Source organism: Lethenteron reissneri, chromosome 32 (genome assembly GCF_015708825.2).
Source record: "Lethenteron reissneri isolate LAM-NWPU_2019-01 chromosome 32, ASM1570882v1, whole genome shotgun sequence".
NCBI lineage: Eukaryota > Metazoa > Chordata > Hyperoartia > Petromyzontiformes > Petromyzontidae > Lethenteron > Lethenteron reissneri.
The window spans coordinates 3,275,549-3,300,783 of NC_083810.1; the positions used below are offsets into that span (position 1 = coordinate 3,275,549).

The following is a 25,235-nucleotide window of genomic DNA, read 5'->3' on the forward strand; positions in this document are numbered from 1 at the left end:
GATGACCAGAGTTCGCGTGATGGTTTATGCTCCTTGACGTGATCTACAGCCTTTGCTTTCCAATGCTATTGCGTATCACTTAATACCGGGAACTCATTTTAGGCCGAGTTAATCTAGTGGAGGCTCACGCCAAATTTAGATAATAATTGCAACTGGTGCTATACATTGCCAGGATTAAACGTGGGTCACTGAGATCGTACCAGTGTGAAAATCGCCACGCCGACACTCCACGCGTGCACACACGAGGACACCCGGCATATGGGCACTGCAATATTCCACACCGATGCATCATGCCTTAGCAGGTGTAAATATACCGTATATGGCTTTTTGCACTCGTAATTCAGCTTTTCGATTAACATCTATTTCTCTCCCTTGCCTCCATTCCCCACTCAAGTGCTGGCATTGGCACTTAGCCAGACGCATTACTCATTTGCTGGACTCTTGGGCACTGATGCATGACGGGCAGCTCGTCTGTGAATGTGAAGTGATTCAAAACAAATGCCATTTCACTTAATCTTCATTTTCTACTAGGCCAGAGGGAAAATTGAAATTAAAGCTATTGCGTCCAGAGGAGTTTAAATTCAAGACGCAGAGGCTGTTGTGCCGCCATGTAAACAGGTACCATCAGTAGCATTCGTATTTACAAAAGGGTAATGATGCATCTACAAAATGAATACAACATTTAAAAAAATTAAACACAACGCATGCTTATGACCTGAAACGGTCACATCTTTTAAAATTTGATTACAAATCCACTTAAATTTTTTTTACATATTGAAGCTAAATTTGGCTGCTGTGCAGGTGAATGCATCAACATGTTATCCGCATGGTAATGTCTGGTTTTAATGATTATGCGCTACCATTACTTCTCATTTTATGTGGTCATTTGTTTAATGGGTGTGTGTACATTGTACGTGGTTTCAAATAATAATTGTAACGTAAGTTAGCCTAAATGTCATTGATTTTCTATCTCACCATCAGAACATGTATGTTCTTGTGTTCGAGACAAGCGACTTATAGACCAGTGCTAATTTGAAGGTATTATCATGCATTATCCTTTTTCGACACATTGTAAATCACGGTTACAAACTTGCAGCATAATTGCATTTGAAGAAATTAAATTAATCATGTAATCTTTAAGAAGATCCCACTTCCACTTGGCAAGTGATACAATCCCATAAAGCAGTGTAGCTGATGGGATGTTTTAAAAATATATATTTTATATGGAATTATGGATACATGTGAAAAGCCTACTGTCTACTTGTTTATTTTGTTATAGTCTCCACAAGCAAGGAACATGCCAACCATAAGATAATATATGCGAAATTTGGTAAAATTGCTAAGAAAACAAGAAATCAGAGTACACATCACAACTTATTAAAAATATCATACAAAAACAATGGGCGCAAGTAACGCAAAAAAAGAACGTTAATGATTGGTATCTCACAAATAGGACGTTTAAAGAGAATGATGAAACCAAAACACACGAGTCAGAATCTTATCATTAATGGAGGACATATATGCAGATCTCGACAGCAACAAGAAAAACATCCAAATGCTAGAAATCCAAGATTTTTCAGAAAGGTGACAAACATGGAAGCACCAGAGCAGAGACTGAGAAGCAGGCCTAGGAAGGGGTAGTTCTGAGTGGTGAACCAGGATGTGAAGGACTATGCAGTGGGTGTGGAGATGGTGGTCCAGGACAGGAATGAGTTGAGAAGAGGAGTGGGAAGGCAGCTGACCCCATACATGAGAGGACATTTCTAGGAAGAAGGCAATATTAATGGCAAATCTGGGAAGTCTTTTTTTGGTCTTGTGGCTGCCCACCACTGCCAATGCAATGCCTTAATTTTGTCAAGTTATTCAACGACGTTTTCAGAACAAAGTGTTACAATATTGAAGCAATGACACTCACTTTGTTGCTGTAGCCATATTAAGTGAATGTAGAAAAACAGTAGTCATGTGATATTATCATCAGGTCATGTTTGTATTGCCTCTGTTGGTGACCCTAAAATCCAGGGGTAAAAATGACACATTCCCACAGCAGAGACCAGTCTCTATAGGGTGACCACTGTTACTTCCCAATTTGTGAGATGCCGTAGGGATGATGGGCTGAGCTGTATCCAAATTGGTATTATAACTCACAAGCTTCCAATTGCAATTAAGTCTAAAACAGATTTTGTTCGTGCATTTGGTGAAGGCCAAATTATACCGGTTAGTGACCCTAAACACACTTCTGGCAATTAACATAAACATGGGAATTACGTTTGCAAGTAGCATCCCGCTTGTGCGGAACCATTAACCAATTTTTATATAATGATGAAGTAAACCTGCTGGCAAGTGGAGCTTGAGGGCAGCGTGCAATAGTATTAAGCAATGGAATGGGGAAGTGTCCAGATGGCCTCATTACAGCGTTGACCTTGGTGTGACTGTGCTTGCTTGCGTGCGTGGCGGGCTAGGGGTATGGGGGGGGTGCACCTGCAAGACGGTAGCCCGGCTGCGCTGGAACAGCACGCGCTGCAGGTCGCGGGGGCTTCTGCGCACATATGGCGGCACCAGCAGCAGCGTCGCACCACTTGCCAGCGCCAAAAACAACTCCACCACCGAGGGGTCGAAGGTCAGTGCCGACACCAGCACCACCACATCCTCCGGCGACATCGCGAACAGGGACCTTGAAGTGGACACGCGGGCAATTGCCGTGAAATTGCCTAACGCTCAATTGTTACTCATTGTCCAATTTGGTGGCATATGCCGATGCATCAGTGACCCCTTGGCACCGATTCATAGATCCAGCTTCAGAGAGACAAGCCGACATGCTTTAGAAGGTAATCTTATACGCACAGGTCTGAACAGAATGGGACACATTACCGATTTAATAGGTACTGCAAATTTACAAGTGTGCCGCTCAAATATACGTGAAGTGATAAATCATCTTTATATCTGTGACCTGGATATCTGAAAAGCAGTTGGCTGATGAATGAATATTCTAATTCAAATACCTCGTGGTTTACTGTGGCCAATTGTTAAAAGGTTTGTGCAAGCACATTTGTGTTAATTTGTTATTTTTGGGTGCTTAGGATCAGTGTCTTGTCATGTGGAAAGACTGGCCCCACCATAGGCACATAGAATTTCCACAACAATAATGAGCACTGCCCCAGGCTTATTTGAGCATGCAGATGATTTGACCTTGAAGAACATTTTAATTATAAGAGGGAATGTGGTCTACTGTTAATTTAAATGAGACCTCCAAGAATCTGTAATGTATTTTTTTTCCTTTTTGATGCACCATTTTGTCTTATCAATTTTAGAAACCATCACGCAAACGCCGGTCATCCTCACAGCGGCTTTTGGCTAGCCATCGAACAAAGAAATCACTGCATCGCACACTTTCAGATGTGCTTCTGCAGCTGTTTAGAATGCTCTTCCTTCCGATATTAGGAAGCCACTGGAGCAGAGGAATGCACTTTCAAATCGAGATTGAACTCATATCTTTAGAACTGATTTTTGTGTTTAGTTTATTGTTCTTCCCCGCACCGCCGATTAGCACGGTTGGCTACGTACGTTGCAAAGGAAGGTCAACACTGTACTGTCAATGCCGTGTTGTGAGATGAAGATATATCCATTCGGTATTATGAACGCCCTACTATAAATCACCAAATTATTTATCAAATGGCAGTTAAACTGAAATTTTGTCAATTTGGGTAAAAATTTAATGTATTTTGATGAGTTTTTGCAATCATAGGTGTCTGAGCTGAGACAGCAATTTATAACACTAGTCGCTGGTGCAGGAATGTTTTACTGCAATTACTTCCTGTTGCTTTAGGTTGCTCTCATGGAAATACACGCATCTTCCATGGGCCATCGCAGTAAAGGCACTCACCGTAGGTGCGTGATGTTGGGCACAATGCAAGCATGGGGCACATGCACAATCTTCGGGGGGCCCGTTGTGCCGGAGGTGTGGAGCACATAGGCGATGGCGTCTGACCCCACAACGCCTCCCTCCTTCCAATGGTCAGGCCTGCAGGTGGCCTCCTTACCATCCTCATCAGCCCCTTCCGTGACCACACTGGGCTGTTTTGACCCAAGAATGGAACTGTCACGGTCAGGGCATACTTTGCCATACACAGCAGAGTCAGGGCAGTCTGTACCAATGCCTCTTGTCCCTGAGTTTTCACGACAAAAGGTTCTCTGGCTGTCTCGATTGTGTGCTGGAGCTTCAGTACGGTTGGAAATCTCCCTTGTGTCTCCTGGCTGAACATCTGCCATGTGTGTTGTAGGAAGGGTTTCCTTCCACTCAATTCTGACCAACCCAAGACTGAGCCCCAAGCTTTTGGAGTCATCTTCTGTGCTCTTCTCACCACCAATGCAGAAGACCTCCAACCATTCCTGGAACTGGATGCGGAATGCCTAAACACGAACAACAACAGGCATGGAAATTGAAACACTTGCGTGAACTAAACACGCCATGTATTTGTTAGACTGGCAATGCCTCCCAGAGTTTCAGACAATTTGTCTTGATATTTTTGCATTTCCCTTTTCTAGTGCACCATCCATTATTATGCTAGTTGTCACCATATTTAAACTGGTCACATCCTTTTTGCTCTACCTCATGACCTAGATTTATTCATGTTAACTAGCTTGTTTTGCCTGGAATTAGCTTTGCCCTCGCTTTGGCAAATGGCGAAGCATGATTTGCATCGCATCAGTCCGTGATCACGAGCTGTGTTGAACTTGTTGGGAACAGACATCTCTGACAAAGCATGGTTTGTCCTGATCAGTTACTCTAGCCTTATGGAACACAGACTCTCAAGCATACTCATTTGCATTTAGAGGAACTATTTCACTTTTGGCCATCATCATCTTGCCTCAGTTTTGTTACTGAAGCAGTTATTAATCATTTTACTTAAGTGCTTTTTTAATGAGAAATTGGAAAAATAAATGTTTCTTCATCATATAATAAGCTGGGCTGTTGGGAGCTTGCATTATCAATATGCTGGCAGTCCATGGCACTGCAGAGCCTCATAAATGGGCTGATTACTAAATTTGTATGATTACCACAGTTATTCTAACATTTAATGTATATGCAGTGACATATCTTTCCATAAATGTCTTCATCTATTTCCCAGGCATCAATGGGCATCACATTTTGTTAAAAAGGGCACGTTGCAGCCAGTGCAAAAAATCCATGAAATAACTTTTCGCGAAAACCATGAATTATTGAAATTTAAATTCTAAACTTCACCTTTCACTTTTATAAACCAACGCCATTGCACGATCCAGAAACTTCTATTCCAGCCCTCTCTGTATGCACCATGTCGACAATAATATATCTATAATACAGGCTGCAAAGAGCAAATATTGAATGGCTGTACGGATGCATATTTCTGGGTTGTTTTCATTGTTGTCTAAGTGGGTTTCCACTTGGTTAAAGGAAAGAAGTGTTTGTTTATAGTGTATTGCAATACATTGTAAACAGAATTTCATAATTTATTCTAATCTTGGCTACATTGCAAAATGTATTTTTAAATCGCTTGGAATAATCTTCTGTGACTGCTAGTCAAAGCTCATTATTAATGTTGCACAAAACATTAAAAAAATAATTAAAGTAAGAGTTGCCACAATACTGAATCGCAGAAATGTCTTCCTGATTTTTCTTCTTTTTTCGGATTATCCTAAATTCGGGACTTTGTACAAAAATGTCAAATCTAAATAAAAATGGTTCTAATTGATCCTAAATATGACATCACAGGAGGTGACATTACGTCCAAGCTTTCCTGTCAAAACTGGATTCATGTCGCCCTGAGCCAGTGGTAGAAATTCCGCATTACTTCGGTGGGGCTCGTGAATCCATGGTAAAACCAATGTTGAATTCTCCACAAATTAGTCCCTATTTTATTACCTTCAGAGAGATGATGGGCTTAGTCACCCCCCCCCCAACCCAAGGATTTGAACTCGCAACCTTCCGATTGCGAGCCGCATGCTCTCCCATTAGGCTACATGGCTGGATTATACTCTTTGGTTCTTTCGGTAAAGTCACGTAGGTATAAAATAAAATAAATCACGACGTTTCGATCGCAACACAAGCAATCATTATCAATTGGGAAACCACAGCAATATTTTTTTTTGCTGAATTAGGAGAGAGATGCCGTGGTAAGAGGTTATATAGGTGAGAAAGGGGGGGGGGGCAAGGGGGGGAAGAGAGGGGGGGAACGGGGGAGGGGAACGCTGCGTGGAACGCTAGGAGAGGGACGTGAAGCTGGACGGGGGGAATTGGGCGGGGTTGGAAGTGGAAGGCCGAGAGAGCTGGGGATGCGGGGGGGGGGGTAACTCGGAGAGAGAGGGGAGGGGTGTGGGGTAGGGGCTCAAAGGATCAATCAGCTTCACGTCCCTCTCCGAGCGTTCAACGCAGCGCCCCCCCCCCCCCCTCTATCTCCCCCCCCCTTGCCCCCCCCCTTGCCCCTCCCCCCTTTATCACCTATATAACCTCTTACCACGGCATCTCTCTCCCAATTCAGCAAAACTATTTTTCGTGCTGTGGTTATTTTATACCTACATGACTTTACCGAAAGAACCAAAGAGTATAGTCACTAAAGTTTTACATCTAGATTGGCTGGATTATATTTATACTTTTACAAAACGTACATGAAATGCGAAAATCCGAAAATATATCTGATAGTGTTATCAATTTTTTTACTGTAAGAGAATAAGAAGAAAATTTACACAAATCTATCTCTTTAGCAGAACAGTTTCTATAGCAGGAAAATGTGCATCTGTAATGGTAAGTGTCAGAATATAGGAAGATTCCCAGCATCAAAGACACATGCGCAGGAATACACACGAAGGCTGTACGCAATTGTAGTTTAAAAACACAACTTACAATCAGCAGTAGTCTCAGTATAAGACTGGATAATTCATTCAAGTTTACAAGTGCAACTGCATAAAAAGCAGGGTTTGCATCGGTTTAAAATGTAAATAAATAGCAAGTAATTACACTGCCGTTGGGTTGCTTTGTCCTGGTATGTGCCCTTGTTGGCTTAATGTACAGCGCACCACATGACTGAATAATCGTTATGATAGGGTTGCATTGTATAGTTGTAATAGCTTTTCAGTTCAATGTATGAATGGAATATAAACAGCTGATGCATTTCGTCAACTGGCTCTTTTCAATGCAATGTCGCAAATAATTCCCACAACTGTGATTGCAACAATGGTGGGGATTCGACACTGGAACAAAAAATTTTAAACATTGAAAGTTTCATTTTTTTATCTGACTGGTCTGAATAAACCAAAACTCAAATTCAGTTGGCCTTCAAATGGAAGGCAGGGTTCACTTGTCAGGTCATAAGAAGGACTCAAATTTATCCGTGCCAGATCAGAAAGCAGAAGATAAAGCTCACCTGTATGAGGTCAACTTGTATATAGGCGAGTTGCATCGATGTCATTCGCATCACATGCGCCGTCAGTTTAGAAGGGCCTTGAGGATTTAGTGGAACGTAAGCTGCGCCAGCCTGCAAAATACTATTACAGCACAAACACATTCAAAATAATAACTGTAATGAGGAGTCCATGGGGCTGAGTGAGCTGGCATTGCCAAGATATCGAGTTTGAAACTGGGTAGCCACACATGACTAAACTGTGTACTTCAAGTATGTGTGATAGTTTTATCACGATCACCAATGACTGGATGATTCCAGCTCTGACAACTTAACAGTTTGATTTGATTGACATGCAACTGGTGCGCCCTTTGCACAGTATGTAACTGGTATGCCGTGAGTGTAGCTGAACAGCCTACAGAAGTCAACTCTCTTCCTGGGATATCCTCTAAGCCACGAAGGTGCAATATGAGAGCTACAACTGTCAACACCTCCACAACTTGTGATACGACGCCGATAGCACAATTGTCATATAATTGTCTAAAAGATAAAAAAAAACTTTGCAATGTTGAACAAGATTTATAAAGTTTTACTCGTATAAATCATTATTGTTTAGTGACATCGCTGGATGTCAACATGTTGCGTGCAGTGCCTGCCCTAAAGAGGCACGGCAAGTGGTGTAGTGACATCATGGATACCACAGGGGTGTGGGTGTAGTGCCGGCCATTGAGGGGCCCGGTGATCGCTGAATGATAGCGCTAGATGGCACCACGCTTTGCGTGCAGTGCCGACCCTACAGGACAGGGTATGTGGGTGCCGGCAGAAGGATGAGGTTACTCGAGGCCATGGCAATCTGGTTGACCCGGGATGACACGTGACCAGTTAAGTCTGCAAAGGGGCCCCAGGAGGGAGCTGGGGGTGGTCACGTGATTGGGATCCAGATCCTTCCCGAGGATTCTGGAAGGTGGACGTGGCCAAGGGCAGAGCCGGCCACGCCACAGAGAATATAAGCCGGGTCCCGAGAGGGATCGGGGTTGTTGTTCATCCTGGAAGAAACCTTCATCTACATCTCCGTTCAACGAGTCTCCAACACGTGGACCCGGGCCGAAGCTGTTGGTCCCGGTCCGTAGTAGCAGTTACGTTCTAACTAGTGTAGTTAGCCTGGTGGTCACCACCATAGGATGTTATTCTATTAAGGGGAAAGTTACCCCGTGTGTTGGAACTGAATAAATGTGTTGCCTCTAAGTCTACGTCTGCAACTCAGTTGAACCCATTACAATTGTATTGCCAAAATAAAGACATTCTTCGTGTTGCCAGGGCTAGAAATATTATTGAATGTCATTCGTTACTTTTGTGTCCATCATATCAACGTAGATATGTAAAAGGACAGCGATAGTAAGAGTATTCCATGTCCAACTTCACTCTAGTGAGGAGGTGTAATTAAATTAACTTCTAAAACTACAAAAAAAATCCTTTTATTTCACTGGGTAAGGCCCACTGAGCTATACAGCTCTTTTCAGAAGCGACCTGGCTATCACAAATGATCGCTAACAATGATTCTCGCAGGCGACTCACGACAGCAGTGAAAATTGCGGGAGTAGTGCATAACAAGGTGCATCGTGCAACAAAGGAACTTATTTTTAGTCACTTGCACATTACAATCTCATCAATTATCTCTGCTTTTGTGACTACAATGAAATACGTTAAGTCAGTGACTGGTAGTCATGCACGCAGATGCATTGGGAGCGTGTATGCTGATAATCACAAAGGAACATTGCTATTCCCGTCATCTAAATCATCCAGAAATACATTTTAGAGATTATATTTAGCAATTTCAACTTTTTAATATTGTAAATGCTTCGTCTTCGATAACACCATAAAAATTAATTAAACTTGCCCTTTATATTACTTCTGAATTTTTTCCCAAAAAGGTTATCTGCAATATATTGCCTCCCTTTGTTAGAAACCTCTATTTTCATGAGCTTTCATTTGTAAAATAGATGTGCTTCATTAACATGCTGTCAACTAGATAATATAAATAATAATTTAAAATGTACAAATGTAGCACAGGCTGATGAATAGATTATTTCACAGTTTGACATTTTAATGAAGAGGAAACTTATAGCTTGTAAAACAGATTTAAAATATTGAAAGCAGCGTGCTATGGTACAATTATAATAATTACTAACCTCGGAAGCATCAATCAGTACAGTATTACGACGTTTTGGAAAGAGGGTCCTGCATTGGGATGTTTAATAAATCCCTTCATGGTTATATCACATGCACAGTATAAGGAAACCAGGCTGGCTGCAAAAACACACATCAAAGATTGATCATGGCAGATGACATCACAGAACTATTTCTGAATTCCCTTCAATGGGCTTCTCTATCCACTCTACGAGTACACCTTTTACATTATCTGCAAATACTGTTTTCATACTCCTCAGTGGGAGTTTATGCAGATATAAGGGTGACCAAGCTGAAACCATCAATTCACTGTACTTGAGAACCCAGTTCAATCACAAGTGGCTGGCCAGATCAGATTCTAACTCAGGAAATCTGCAGTGCTGGCTCAGTGTTCTGACATGGAATTTGAGCTCAGTCACCCCTGAATGAATATTTGCTCGTTTGTCTTTACGATATGCGTGTGCATCTTAGAACACGTGGCTAGAGGAGGAGAAGCTTTGCTCACCCGAGGATACAAGCGGGAAGTTGAAGCACAGGATTCGTGAACAGTCCGACCACCGGGCTCGGATCTTCACGCAAGAGCTCGAGCAGCTTGGCACACACCTGCGCGGCCTGCCGGCACAGCTCGCCATACGTCACCTGCAGCGTAGCCTCCCCATCGTCGTAGCGCACCGCCACCGCTTTCGCGCGCCCCGATACTAGCGAGTGCAGCGTGGAGCCACAGCTGCCCAGGTTATCGTGGCCACGGTGTCCTTCATCACTGCACATTGCTGTGTACGATCGAAGCGCGTTTAACCTGTAATAAAATCAATACATTAATTATTTTAACAAAATTACATTTTATTAAACCAGGTAAGGCTCACTGAGCTATAGAGCTCTTTTTCAGAAGCGATCTGGCCACAAATGATAGCTCAACGAAGTGGCTTATCACGTGGGAATTTATAGCAGCCAAATACTCTAAACTCGCGTTTATAAATGTAGAGTGAAAAACCAGAGGACCTGGAGAAAAATCCACTCGACCACAGGGAGAACATGCAAACTCCAAATATACATGCGTCAGGGTCGGGATCAAACCCACGACCTCCTGTATACCTTGAGAGGTAGTTCACATTTTGCCACCGTAGCTCTCAAATGCGAGTGTTGCTCAGCGTTATGTCCAACGTTTGCTCCACATGCTGGGAGCTTTTCTGAAAACAACCAGTGCCACCAGAAAAAATATCGGACCACGATACAGCATAACCACAAAAACCTACACAGTAATTAACTCCTGTATTTCGTTTGGTGTCATGCAGTAGCCACTAGCAAGAGAAACCTGGGTTACTTTTACTGCATTCACAAATTTGTTCTTGATAACTGTTGAAGTTTACATATGGACGTAACTGCGGCATGCAATGAACTACAGTAATAACGTGAAATGTCAAGTGGCCTTCAATGTTAATACTGCAGCAGATGGCATTCCTTTGCATATGCCCCGGTGGGATTTGAACCATCGAACCCATACAAATTGGCTAAGTGACAAATGCGCCAACCACCCAGCTATCCAAACATTGAGATAGTGCCATTGAGCTACGTAACTCTCCCAGGGTAGCTAAACGATAGTTTTTTTAGTAATTAGTCATCCTTATTTAAGCATCTGTAATTATACGAAGCGCACATTTTTTTCTGAATACATTTGAATGTCATTTGGTAACAGGGGAAAGAGAAATGCCTGAACTGGATCACATATTGATGAGCCCTGGTACGGACTTGAACCCAGCCACTGGTGAGACTTTATTTGGTCAACAAGGCAGCTGTTTGTCAGTTTAAAGTTATTTAAACACAAAATAGAACTCAGTGATAATTAAGACATCTTATGGCGTTTGGTGTCCCACAAATAATAAATACCCAATGTCTGTAAGTGATGGTTGTACGTGGACAACAGTCAATCGTCTATAAACACATCTGGTGACAAATATTCCTGCCATCACTTCCACCTTTTGCTGCATACAGATATTTCCCATTAACTCCACTTTATGATATTCATTGATGGTTGCTGTATTTTGCATGTGGGAGGAAATCCGATTTTTTTCATCCACAAACAAGCCAGCAATCCATTACAAGCATGTTTTAAAAACAAAAACCTGCTGATGACGTTGTGATAAATCAGTCCCTCCAGAAAAACGCGGAGTTTTTTGGTGATTGTTGCGGGCAAAAATCGTTGATTATGCGGCACGTTTTCTTAAAAAATGCGATGGAATATGCGGGATATTTATGCAATTTTATGCGATTAAATTGCGGGAACTTGCAAAAATTGCGGTTTGATGAAAAAGAGAAAAAAAAGTGATTCCCCCAACACCCTATTCACTCGGCTACTACTTTAATGTAAAGAGTCATTTCTTATTACTTCCTATGATAAGCAAGCATACTACATCACAGAAAGTGCTGGGAATATTTAAGTTCTCATCTTGTTTTATTTCAGACCTTAACAAACAGATGGCTCAAACTTACAAAACATTGAGTCGAACAAGTTCTGTAGCTTTACAAAATGAATATGCTACAACTTCTGTAAAAATGAATAAATAAAATATTAAAAAATAAAATGTGTGCTTCCTGTTTTACAAAGGTAGCTATACAAAACAGACATCTTCTGTTAAAATAAGTGTTTCAGTGCACAGTAACGTAAGCAATACAGTAACAGTACAGTCTTACAGTAATGTAAATTTACATACTACTAACAAAAAAGTGCAATCTTACAACTGTAATGAGTGACGTCACTTCATAACGTTCCCATGGCAACAGGGGAAATGGCTGCGCTTGTGTGAAGTAAACGCAACATTTTTCAACTTTCTGCTAAGATATATGTGACTTTTTGCAACGAAAATGCGGGGATTATGAAATCATGCAAGCCCGCATATTTTGCGCGCGGAAATCTGCAATTTATGCGGCGAAAGTGCGGCGTATTTGAAAAAACGCGCCCCCCGCATAAATATGCGGACTTTGGCTGATTTTGCGTGGAAACTTGCGATCGCATAATCGCGTTTTTCTGGAGGGACTGATAAATCAAAACCAGCCCAGGGCTCGCGGCTTGAACAAATGCTGCTGCCATACTGGCCGCTCGTCCAAGGGCCCATGGGGGGAGATTGATGTTATTTTATATGGTTGGTGAAACACTTGCCTCCGCTTAAAAATATTAATTGTTAATAATTATTAATATCCATCCTTTTGTTAATGCGCTGCTTAACGAAGGCCTCCCACACCTTTCGGTCATCGGGTTTGTTTGACCATAATTTATTGATTTGTTTACATTTCCTATACTTTGCACTCCTGTCATGTTTTTGTATTGTTTGTTGTAACGTTTTTGCCCGCCCTTCCTGGGCATGTGATGGAATGTATAGCTCATAGGATTCCTCCAGTATAAATACATATTCTGATTCTGGGTGCCCCAGGTCTGGGTGAGTAGATCATCGCTCGCCACTGATGACAGACGTGGCCAGGAATCCGACTCGGGTTGCCCGGCTTCACAGCGCAAAGCGCCACCGCTCCATCACGTCGCAATGTACAATGTCAACGCGACTCCCGTGCAGTGCTGTACGTGTCCGTTATAAACACAATGCCACGTTGTTACGGAGTTTTGTCTCTGCACAGGAATAACCAGTGGACTTCACACAACACGTTGCCACTAATTGTATCGACCTCCTGAGTGGTGGGGGAGGCATTTATCCAGCAGTGGATAGGTTAAGGTAGATGAGTGCCGTAAAATACACCGAACAACCGTCTTACCTATGAGAAGACTCCGCTGTATTAATTGCAACATTCTAGCGCAACTAAAACGCGTGCGGTCACGCCGAATTGACGGGAACAGAGTGCGGAACACAGCAAAGGGCACGACGCGAGCCGTCCCTTACCAACATGGCCGACCAGCATGCGTGCGACGGAAGTGACGTTTAACATAAGGCCGGATGTGTGACGTCACCATGTTAAACTGCCCCCCCCCGGCACCCTGTAGCCCCACCCACTGTTTCTTTCCCCGCCTCATTTATCTAGCCCACGCCTCTTTTCACTTTAGACACGCCCCTAATCCCCTGTAGCCCCGCCCTCTCCCCGCATAGCCCCGCCTCCTCCCCACAGCCTGTCAAGCTGTCCACCCGCACGCGTCTCGCAGACCAATCAAGAGGTGTCTTGGCGGAGGGCGCGCGCTTCGTTAACCAATCATCAGGCGCGTAGGCGGTGGTGGGGGAGAGTCTCCTCCACCGCGTACAGTGGTGGTGGTAGCGTCGCGCCGCACACGCGCGGCGCCCGTCTCGCGCCTCCTGTTGCCTCGCCTCTCCTCTTTGCTGCCGCCTATCTCTCTGACTCTTGAGTGCGATTACTACGAGTTGGTCGCGGCCGCAACGGTACCCGGCACCCGCTGCCCGATTCGTGTCGCTGTCCTCTCGTCTCCCTCCTCCGCGGCGGCCGCCGCCGCGTTTCTGCCGCCACAGAGCGCGGGGGTATGGAGCACGCGTGGCCCCCGTGAGCGGTGAGAAGCACGGGGGAGATGCACGGGGGAAGGAAGCGGTGATTAGTCGTGGGGGGGCGATGGTGGTACACGGAGTTTCGCCAGCAGCTTGGAGGCACGGGGAGAGGTACCACTCGGGTAGATTGGTAGAAGCGCGAAGGGCACGAATGAAGGCACCGGGAGCACGTTGTTGAAAGCACGAGGGGCACACGGGGGTAAGAAAGTATAAAGCACGCGAACACGGGGGCAAGCACGGTAGGACATCATCATCCCTCGCCATGTAACAATCCATCCAGCTGCTGCTGCTGCACTCATCAGTCGATCGCGTCGCTCCATCTCCGCTGCAGCTGTCCTCTCTCGTCTGTTCTGCTTCCTTTGGCTGCTGCCACCTCCTCGTCAATGTCTTGACCACCGTGACGTGTTCTGTCTGAACCCGCTCACTTTTCCCTGACTGTGCCATGTGGTGTCGCTAACTCTGCGTGTGTTGGAGGGAGCGGTGGTGCAGCGGTTAGCGCGCTGCGCAAAAGGAACCCGGCGACCCGAGTTCGATTCCCGCTCACGGCCAACACCGGTGGATGACGATTATCTGAACCGGTCCTGGGCCTCCCCTACGTTGACTCGGCCTCGAATGAGTACCTGGTGCGGCGTGTAAAATTGTCGCCACTGGGGGAGACAAAGGCGGCCGGGCGTGGTGTTGGCCACCCACCCCCTCGTGTGCCGTGTCGACCTTCATTGGTGCTACTCCCTCACAGCGCTTGCCCCAACAATCTGTTAAGGCTACACGGGGGATCTTTGTCTCTCGCGATCTGTGCGCTCTTCTTCGTGTTGCTCAGTGCAATCCACAATCGTGCAAAATAGCTACATTTCACGCTTTCGCAGCGTTTTTGTCGCATTATTTCTAATGCTAATCCCTTGTTTCTCACCCGTTTGTCATAAGCAGGCCTTCTTTGTATGCGCATTGATGGTGAAACGCATGCTCGTGTTTTCGGCGCATTGCTGTGTTTGCTGTTCACTACCAAGGTCACTTTTCCAAAATATCGTCCTCGTCAGCCTCTTTAATTCATCATTTTAATCCAGGCACACCATCGATAATAGCTGCCATAGGTAAACGGGTAAGCACACGCTCGCTGTGTGGTCCACTCGTGTTTCCCCGACAGTATCTTCATTGGGTTTGTGATCCTTGTTCTACTTGACAACAAGGATTTATTTCGCTCCCTATTTATGTTGAGCCCAACTCTTGCAGGTCTCTTTATTACGTCGTAAAATCATGTTGCCGCTGGTTGTTACAATGACGTGTCATTTAGCAAATCACAGATGGTGAACGTTTGTCTATCTGGTTGGCCACATTCTTCCCAATACATTTTTTGGAAGACTCGTGTCACTGAATAAGTTGCGAAATGTGATCCTTACCTGGCTCCCCTTCGAAAATTGTGTTTTATTACGTGCTGTGAGGATGGGCCGTTGCCCGGAACGTTGCCTATTATGTATGTTTACTTTTAAGGTTACCGTGTTATTGTCGAACGTGTTTTTTTTGGCGTTTGTCACGCTCTTCATGCAATCGAGGTTTGTGAAACCTTGAATGGCCACATCTATGTCTACAGTCCCAATTGCCTTTTTACATAGTCAAACATTGCTACACATAATTGCGTTTGATATATTAGTATCTTTCAGAATCCCAGGAATGGTTGATCGATGGTAGAAAAACATTTCCGAAATCCAGCTTCCTCTCACGGTTTTCTGACCTCTAATTTGTAATTCTGGTCCCAGTGATTCACGTGACCAGTTGGTATACACGTGAAGAGAGCTACATCACAACCACATTGTCAGTCTACTGCAGGATGAAGGCCTCCCCACGCTATTTGCAGTCATAGTGGTTGTGTGACCATGCTTCAGCACGCTGGACAGTGCAGTTTGGTGACCGTGGGGCCCACCCACAACCCGTTCAGAGATAACTCGCCACTGACGTTGGCTGGATATTGATCTCTGGCCACAGGGGTTGACACTGCAGTGTGCGAACCACTGCACCACCGCTCCCTAAATAAGGCGGCGAATTGTAGTTCTTCAAGTTGGTTTAATCTCCCTTTTTTTAATCGATGAATGATTAAAGAATTTAATTTCCGTGCACACGTATAGTAAATAGATCCATCAATTTTGTTCCAACAACTGGCCCTGCTTCTGTGATGTGCACGGTTATACCATCTGATCCAGTAACTTTCTCTTTTTAATGCTATGAAGGGGAGTATTTGCTTTAAAAAGTGATATCTGGATTTTAATCTTCAAAACTCCTTGATGCCTGGAATATATGGGGCGTTTTCCCCTGCTAATTATAGTCCTCGGTTACCTGCAACTATGGTAGTGAGAAAAGTGCTATTATGGTGAGGCACAGAGGAGTGGAAAGCAATCTCTATCAAAACTAATTAAACTATTTTTTATTTTACCAGGCAAAGCTCACTCTTTTTTCAGAAGCGACCCGGCCACAAATGATAGCTCAACGAAGTGGCTTATCACGTGGAAATTTATAGCAGCCAAATACTCTAAATGCATGTTGCTTCTAAATGTGGAGGGAAAAACCAGAGAACACGGAGATAAATCCACTCGACCACGGCGATAACATGCAAACTCCAAGTATACAGGCGTCATGGTCAAGATCGAACCCACTGACTCCTGCATACTAGGCGAGATTTCGCCACCATGGCACCCTAAATTAAAGAAATGATGATCCTGTGTCGGCAGTTGTGCACAAGCACAATAAAAAAACTCAACACAATCTTCGATAGTACCTCTAATTAGCACAGTTGGCTATGTATGGTGTGAAGGAATTTTAACATACATACTTAAAATAAAAAAATAGGTCACGTTTCGGGAAATGTGAGAGATCGCTCTTCTCTGCTGCCCCCAGAGTCTGAAACTCTCCCCAGCCATCTGTACTGTTGACTGCCACTGATCAATACAATGCTCAATACCTTCCTCTTGTCATCTACTCAAGACTGTCTCTAATTAAATTACCGAATTACTATGCATCCTTTCCAGAGAACACCCATGTCCCACTGTTCTCTGCACTGTCTTGAGATGCAGTCGCATTTTTATTCTGCGAATATATAAATTATACTTGTTTGGGGGAGGGACATGAGGGAAGAATGACCGGGCTGCACGAAGGAATACAGGGCAAGCAACAAAGCACTGGGGAAGAAAAGCAGAGGTATGGGAGGAGGTGGACTGAGTGAAGAGCATGTATGTTGTATGTTAAACTTCTTTTGCACCGTATGCGGTCAACCCTGATAATCGGAGGGCACCGGGTAAGAAGAGGAGTGGAGCAGCAGAGTGGAAGCCCCTTGTGGACGAGCCCAGGGCTTTGCATGCTTTTGCTGTCATGTGGCACAGAGGCAGTTCATCACATGATAGGGTGAGGCAGCATCATAAGCACAGCATGGGACATTGGGAGCAAGGATTTTGAAGGGGGTCCGCATCTTTGCCCAGGAATTAGTGGAAGCAGCTTATATTTTGTAACGCGAGAAGAAGCGCGTAAGCCTTCTTGCTTGGATATAACTGGTAAGGTGAGGAAGCAACTGCATTGCTCTGGCATGTTAAGGAGGAAACGGTCATTGGTTTGTCGTTGCAAGTTACAGGGTCCATTGCGCTGGCCAGAGGGGAAATTGTTTTATTGGTCTGCAGATCTTGATCACCTTTGCATTCCCGCGGTGAAGGTTCCGTTCCATGGGGGACCGAGCTATTGCCTGCACGGCCCCTCTATTCTGGAACGCTTTGTTAAAACACATTGGGGATTCAGCTTCAATTGAGCTGTTTAAGTCTCGACTTAAAACATTCTTATTCAAGAAGGCTTTCACTTCATTTTATCTTCAGGCTCTTGCTCTTTTATTATTATTAGAACATTTGATAGGTTGTTACGCTTGTGTTTTTTATGCATATTGTGCACAGTGCTCTGTGATCCATGAACGAAGAGCGCTATATAAGTAGTATTATTAATGTATTTGGAACAGCTTCGTTGCTATGACTAGAAGGGGAGTAGATGCATTGCCCTAACGTGTGGAGAGGGAGTAGCGGCAAAGGAGGGAGCAGCTCTCCTCATTGCTCTAACATGGGAGGGAGCAGAGTTCATTGCTCTGGTATGGGAAGAAATGGGCTACATTTCCTTGGCACAGGCAGGAAGGAGGACTGCATGGGAAACGGCAGCTTCACGAGTGGTATGGACAGGTGCAGCATTGTAGGAGACAATGCAGGCAGATTTATTATGACATGTTGAGATACTCGCACTCCACCAGGGATGGAGCAGGCTGCTGCTTTAGTTTATGGAGGGAATGTACAGACAAAGTGGGAAGTGGTGGCACATCTCATTCAGGTAAGGGAGAGGAAGCAGCATGCAACATCCTTGTGCGTGACGGTGTAAGTTTGTTGCATACGGAACATACTGCATTAGCCTTGTACGGGAAGGCACAGCAGATGGAGCATGCTACATTCGCCCTGTTAGACGTCTGTGTGTATAGAATTGTAGTGGTTGTGCGCAGGCTTCATTATCCCAGTAGGAGATGTTCATGCAACAGCATGCTGGTATATGGAGTGTGGTACAGATAACACACCATTGTGCGGCCCTTATCTGTTGAAGCAAACAACGGTTGTCCTTCCCATGCACCTCCGATTAGCGCGGTTGGCTACATACTGTGCGAAAGAAGTTCAACATGAATACAATGGTGTGTGTGACATGAAGGAATTATGTTTACTGTCAGTAAATGTAGTCTGCCAAAATATGTTTTGTAGGCAGGTGTGAAGTGTTTATTCTGCTTGTGTACAGAAGTATATTTTTATATTCTGAAATACGCATATTTTTGGAACATACATGATGTTAAGTGATTTGCTACATTTATAAAAAAAAAATTTATAAGAAATGTTAATTCAGAATGATAATATTTGGATCTTTAAGCTACTTAGCATTAAAACAAAGTATATTTTAATCTTTAATATCTTCAGGTTATTGATGTTTATTTTCAAAAATCAGTTCTTGTTAATACCGTACTCTTTGGTCCTTTCGGTAAAGTCACGTAGATAGAAAATGAATAGATCACCACGTTTCGATCAAGCGGTCGTCCTTTTGTGTAGCGATCGAAACATCGTGATCTATTATTATTTTTCTACGTGACTTTACCGAAAAAACCAAAGATTATGGATTCCTGCAGTCGTGAAAGCTTCAAATCAAAATTTAACTCAAGTTTGATTAGCAACTTAAACGCCATTTGAGATCTCGAATTTCACGAAATTTTTCCCATGGTGACAGTAACATCAGTTGAGTTTGTACAAGAAACACTGTACCTTATGTCTATAGCCATTATTTTTTAAGCAAAATAGGCACGGTAAGATGGGTTTGGGTCTGTTCATCTTATATGTATGGGCTCTGTCTACCCTGGTTTCCTTCCTACAGGAATAATTATATCTATAAGGAAAAAAGTTTTGCTGGCTGACTGGAGGGTGAGAGGGGCAGACGAACGGACGCAGCCAAAGAACGTGCCGGCTGCGAGTTTATATGTATAGGGGAGCTGGCCAAACATCTCAATGCAGGAGGAGCCTCATGAAAAAGTGTTTTGAATCTCAGTGAATCCTTCCTGGACAAATACATTATTGTGTATTGCATTGGAGAATGAGCCAAACGGTAATGCCGTGGAACACTTATCTGCGATGGTGTGAAAGAAGCCTGTTGCAGATAAGCAACATTGGAGTTGAAGATGACTTCCCTTACCTGTGAAAGAGATTTCAGATAAATGCAGATAATTTAAATCTAGCATACGATGCAATTCCACGGCTGTTACCCGCAATAGCTGCGGCCAATAAACATGAACTGTAAAATGTGGTTGCAAAGATGTCGGCGGAGACACTGGAAAAGCTGACAATCCAAACGTCGTTGAACATCACGCACAATTTTTGTCATCATCGTCGTCTGTGGCTATTGCGCCGTCGGCACTGTCACGCAAGGTCTTCTACACGACCACTTGGGTACAGAGCACTCTGCCATCTCCTGTGTAGTTTCCAGCTTCAAAGGGTGCCACCCAAGCCAACACCCGTTGCGGTAATGATCTTGCATGCATCACCACTATCTTGTCATTATTGACTAGATTATTGCCCATTATAGGATGAATGTAACGCCTTGCTTTCCATAAGGAACTGCGGACAATAGGATGCTTTAAGTGCCCTTCCAGTGACTCCACATTATTTGTGGCCTTGCAGATACTAGGAGTGCCGATCGGCAGGTAACGGGAAGAACCATGGATTGGGTTGTCCACGCAGATTATATTTTCTCGTATAAAATGCCAGGGTTGTATGCCCCCACTGAAATTGTTGGTGAAATTTTCAGCCAAACACCTGCAATGAAATACTTGTTATACCTGTTCCAGTGACTGACACACACTAGACGTGTTTTTTTTATACAGAAGATTTGTTTAGTCGGGTAGGTGTGTGACACAGATGTTCGTTTCTGAAGAAAGCATTACTGGTATAGAGTGTAAGGCTTTTATTACATGCTGATTCAGGGCAACAAGTTCTTAGACAAAGGGACCTCTGCTCATAACTGATCAATATCGACCTGATATTTTTATCAATTTGAACTGATAACTTAAAATAATTTTCTCTTTGATTTACAAATACTGTATGTATTTAAACAAATATTGATTCCGATCTGATCTGCCCCTTGAAAATATTTTTAATGATGCAAGTCGAGATGCATAAATATTTCCCAGGGCTCAGCCTCGGACAGCTCCGGATGAAGTTGAGCCCTGGATTCACCGATACAAGTGATATTGTTTCAACACGACTTCCACGCTCATGTACATATCCTTTACCATGTTGGCCCCACAGTGTTACCTGACATGGTCGGCTTCATCATGGCATCATCTGCATTATTTATATCTGCAAGGTGTTGCAGCCAATTCACATTTTACAGTGGGGCCGACGTGAAGTGGTTCTTTGTCTCACAAATGTCGACCGTTGCAAAAAAACAATTCCTTATTGAAGAATTTATAAGCAACTGCAAAGATAAAACAAGCTGCAAATTCAAAAACATTTTATTTCATTAAATAATTTTTGTTTACATACGTGTATATAACTGTGCCATAGTTACATCCTGACATTTGAATTCCACATCCATCGTGTAACCTTTATACAGGTAATCCCTCGCCAACCACGGGGGTTAGGTTCTTGGAAAAGGCCACGCAAATCCGCGGTTGGTAAAGTACAGGGGTCTATGGGAATAGGGGGTTAGGGGAACCAACGGCCATGGTCAGACTTGTCATAGCTTAACTAAGTTACCTGTTTATTAACTAAACACCGAATAAAATACAGGACATTAGACAACATAATAAAACATAAGTAAGCATTGCATTGACTTTACATAGCTTTAATATTAATGATGATGACAATGAGATGATGGGGAAGGCTTGGTTAGAAGGAGGGAGAGGCTTGGCCCACCCTCACCCCATTTCCTCTGGGTCATCAATGACATGATTAGGCAGGCGAGGAGGCAAGCACAGTGGCATTGCTGGCTGGATCAGTGGTGCTGGCAGCTTTAATTGGTTGTGCTGGTTCTTTGAAAAAATAGGATGGATGGCTGCTGCATTTTTTTGTAAGTCTCGGTACACCACCTCCACTGTATGGTTACGATGCAACGTGGCCTATGCCCTGCGAAAATCGCAACAAAACAGGTGATAAGCTACAAGACAGCGCCATGGAGGAGAAACCGCGGCTTCGCGAAATTTGTAAATGTGTGTTGTGGAACCGTGTGCACTCGTGCGTTGTTTACACACTGCAGGTGTATCCGTGGATACTCAAATGTCCAGGCCGTGGTTGGTAAATTGATATGCAAATAAACCGTGTATACATGAATTCCGCAATTGGAAAGTCCACTTTTGCCGAGGGATTGCTGTATATCTGTACGCAATGGCAGAGCATCCAAGTCCTTTAAATCCTTGAGATGTTCAAATATTGTCGAAGCTCTGTGGTTGAGTCATTGCTGTCCTGATTTCTGATGCAGAAGATGCAAGTGTGCTTTACATTACCTTTTTAAGCATTAATGCTATTACCAGTGTGAACTTATGCAAGAGTTTCAATACGGTTATAAACTGTAAATCAAATCTGCGACGTAATATCCACTTATTAGACCGTCGCCAAATAAAAAAAAAGCTGCACAAATAGCTAAGTACAGGTGCCGCTTGATTTACGAAAGGAATGTGTTCTTCAAAATAACACGTGTAAAACGAAATTTCGTAAAATTGGAAGGGCTTTTCCCAGAAATGTAATACTTCAAATGAGGCATGCGTTTAGGATGGATGATAGTCTTTGGTTCTTTTGGTAAAGTCACGTAGAAAGAAATTTAATTAAATAATAATACAATACGACGTTTCGATTGCAACACAAGCAACCATCATCAGGTACAAATGAATGAGAAAACAAACATAGTAAACTTAGAAATATAATGCAATACAACACAGAGTCGGCCAACAAAACAGTCAACACCCCACCTGGTTGATTACGTTCTTCCAAAGATTGATACATTTGAGAGAGAGACAAAACATAGACACGGAGTAATTCCTGCAGTCACGAAAGCTTCGAATCTAGTTAGATGATAGTCATTTGCAATCTACTCTTTACCTAAAATATACACCTCTATCACTTTACACGATACAAAACTAATAAAAATCATAATTATAAAAACGATTGGATAATGAACCTTTTCAGGGAACTCGCCAAAAGATCTGCATGTTGGAATGACTGGAAAGGCGATGTGGCGGCATTACTGTTGCACTGCAGGGACACTGGCGCTGTCCTGGATGGATGACGACGCAGCCTCCCGGGCGGCTTCTTGTTTGCTGATCTCGTGGCACGTGCCGTAGTGAAATTTTGTTCACACAGAAATTCCATTTCGTTAATCGAAAAGTGTCCATAATCTGTCAATTGAGTTAACGTGAAATTTAGTAAATCGAATGTTAGTAAATCGAGGGATACCTGTACATTGTTCTAACAATATTCTGCTAATAACCAAATTACCTGAAATTCACCTGATTTCACAGGGTCTCATGAGACAAGCAGCATTGAGCCTGGGAATACAGTCCTGGATTGGTGACCACCAAAAACACAAATAGGTTATTATTGGGTAGCAACTCTACAAGCTGGGGAAGCAGAGGGTGTGCAGCAATATATATTATACTGTATGCTCCCACGTCTATGCTCCCACCTTCAGCATCCAGCACTGACCAGTTTGGCTAAGTATGTGCAAATAATCCCCATGACCTGCGCTGCTCGGGCATGTTCTCATCTAGCAGTGGGTTGACAAAAGGGCAGAGGAGGGAGGATAGGTGACAAAACCATTGTAAGACTCATTCATCACGTTTTCATGCCCAGATGATGTATCATACACGACCCATTCGGTATTTCTCCACAATTTTGACATCGAACATATTTTTTTGAATAGATTTAAAGCAAGTAGTTAATATTAGGTATTTAGGCAGTCGTGCAAAAGGGATCACATCTTTAAAACAAGTATTCCTATAAAAAGATAACCAACACATCTAAAATGGAACTGTATTGATTCCTAATTTGAGGGAGGAAATATTTACCCTGACAACCTCTGTTCACCCTTAATTTTCTAACGCAGCAGTGTTAGAAAGCAGTCTGGCGAATTCTGACACTTTCCGCCAGAAGTGAACGTCCTATTGCCGTGTGTGTTGCGTGCCTGCCGCGTCATTTGGGTGCATTGCTCGCACGCTCGCACGCACGCACACAGATAAGAGGCCATCGGGCTGGCACTGCTTTGCTTCAAGGCTGGGTGGTGACCAAAAACAGATAAGGGCTCTTTTAATAGTTACAAGAACCATTATAGGGTTAAACTGTTTTTTTTACTTGTCCACCACATAAAATATGGCAATTGTGTTTAATGCTGTTTCATATCTGAACGATCAGAACTGCTGAAATTGCGTCACAAAATGTGACTTCAGCGAAGATGGTAGCCAAAAACGCCCTTCAAACGCCACGTTTACATCAGAAATGTTTTTGAAATGCTGTACCGTGTTGCAGCAGTTGCAGAAGAGTGTGCGGAATGCAGGTTTAACGTAGCATTGACAATGTATGAGCATTTATGAAACATATGTAGTGAGTCCAACTGAGTCGCAGACGTTATCTTGGGAGCAACACTATTTATTTCAGTAACTCAACGTAACATAAGACAACCAACACTTGGGTGTTGAATGCCCATCTCGCCACGCTACGGCAGAACCAGACACGGTTCGCTATCCCGGCCTTGACCACAAGCTGGCTCCCGGACCGCGTGGTTAGATGCTTCTTAACCCGACGTGGAACTTCTCACCAGCAACACGAAGAACCCCGAGCCACTCACGGGGCCCCCATTATATCGGCCTGGGCTGGGGCTTAGCTCCGTCCCTCACCTTGCGCAGCAGCTTAGATGAAAAATGTTGATCCTGGTCAGTGAAAAGCTGCTCTGGGGCACCCTTGTCCAACACGTAACCGAGTAGTAACAAGTCAGCAATGGATGCAGCTGTCTGATCTGGGAACGGCCAAGCCATTGGCCACCTGGTAAATATTCCACCCCCACAAGGAGAAATTTGTTACCCGTTTGTGAACACGGAAAGGGACCCAGGATAGAGAGCGTGACCAATTCGTTGATACGGGACACCTTGATGGACTGCAAGGGGGTTAGAGGTTCTCTTTACAACCCATGACCAGGTGATGGACATTGGTTAAATTCCAGGCTAATAAAAATCGAGTGACAATCAAACGCATCTTACGACGTCCAAGGTGCAGTATCTTATTGTCATGCACCGCACGTGTCGACTTACCCCGTAGGGAATTGGGGACCACCAGGCACCGATGCTGGGTGACCCCATCCCACCGCATCAAGTCTCCGTCGTGCTTATCGAACCACGAGACTCCCGCCGAGGCAGGAGTATCCTGCTTTGTTTTAGCATGACGCCACAAAGCCAACAACGAACCATCCTCCATCTGCAGCCGTCCCCATTCCGCAGCCCCATTGTGCTGTCGCTATGCACATGCACCACGGTAGGCTCTACTTCCCCCAGCGAAGCCACGACTGCCGGCGACACAGATGCAAATAGTTTACACCACGCCCTGCTCGACACACATGCACACAGTTCCCCACGAGGCAGCCGAGATAACGCGTCCGCGTTATT

General features: G+C 43.9%; 2 protein-coding genes across 4 annotated transcripts in view; one reads left to right on the forward strand and one right to left on the reverse strand.

Moving 5' to 3' along the window:
* The window catches only part of AASDH (aminoadipate-semialdehyde dehydrogenase), a 41,314-nt gene extending 27,850 nt beyond the window's left edge, over positions 1 to 13,464 (reverse strand). Inside the window, exons 1-6 of one of the 2 annotated variants that reach the window (XM_061563736.1) lie at positions 13,320 to 13,454; positions 10,653 to 10,747; positions 10,066 to 10,356; positions 7,398 to 7,518; positions 3,881 to 4,407; positions 2,479 to 2,671 (exon numbers count right to left, since the gene is read on the reverse strand). In XM_061563736.1, the coding sequence (XP_061419720.1) occupies positions 2,479 to 2,671; positions 3,881 to 4,407; positions 7,398 to 7,518; positions 10,066 to 10,328 (1,104 nt within the window). In that variant the 5' untranslated portion in view covers positions 10,329 to 10,356; positions 10,653 to 10,747; positions 13,320 to 13,454. Of the gene's footprint in view, positions 1 to 2,478; positions 2,672 to 3,880; positions 4,408 to 7,397; positions 7,519 to 10,065; positions 10,357 to 10,652; positions 10,748 to 13,319 lie in introns of both variants that reach the window. The other variant, XM_061563735.1, reaches the window with a different exon arrangement.
* Positions 13,465 to 13,811: 347 nt separating this feature from the next.
* The window catches only part of CHST10 (carbohydrate sulfotransferase 10), a 70,902-nt gene continuing 59,478 nt past the window's right edge, over positions 13,812 to 25,235 (forward strand). Inside the window, exon 1 of one of the 2 annotated variants that reach the window (XM_061563743.1) lies at positions 13,812 to 14,058. The gene's annotated coding sequence lies outside the window, so the exon portion shown is untranslated. Of the gene's footprint in view, positions 14,059 to 14,233; positions 14,253 to 25,235 lie in introns of those variants that run through there. The other variant, XM_061563745.1, reaches the window with a different exon arrangement.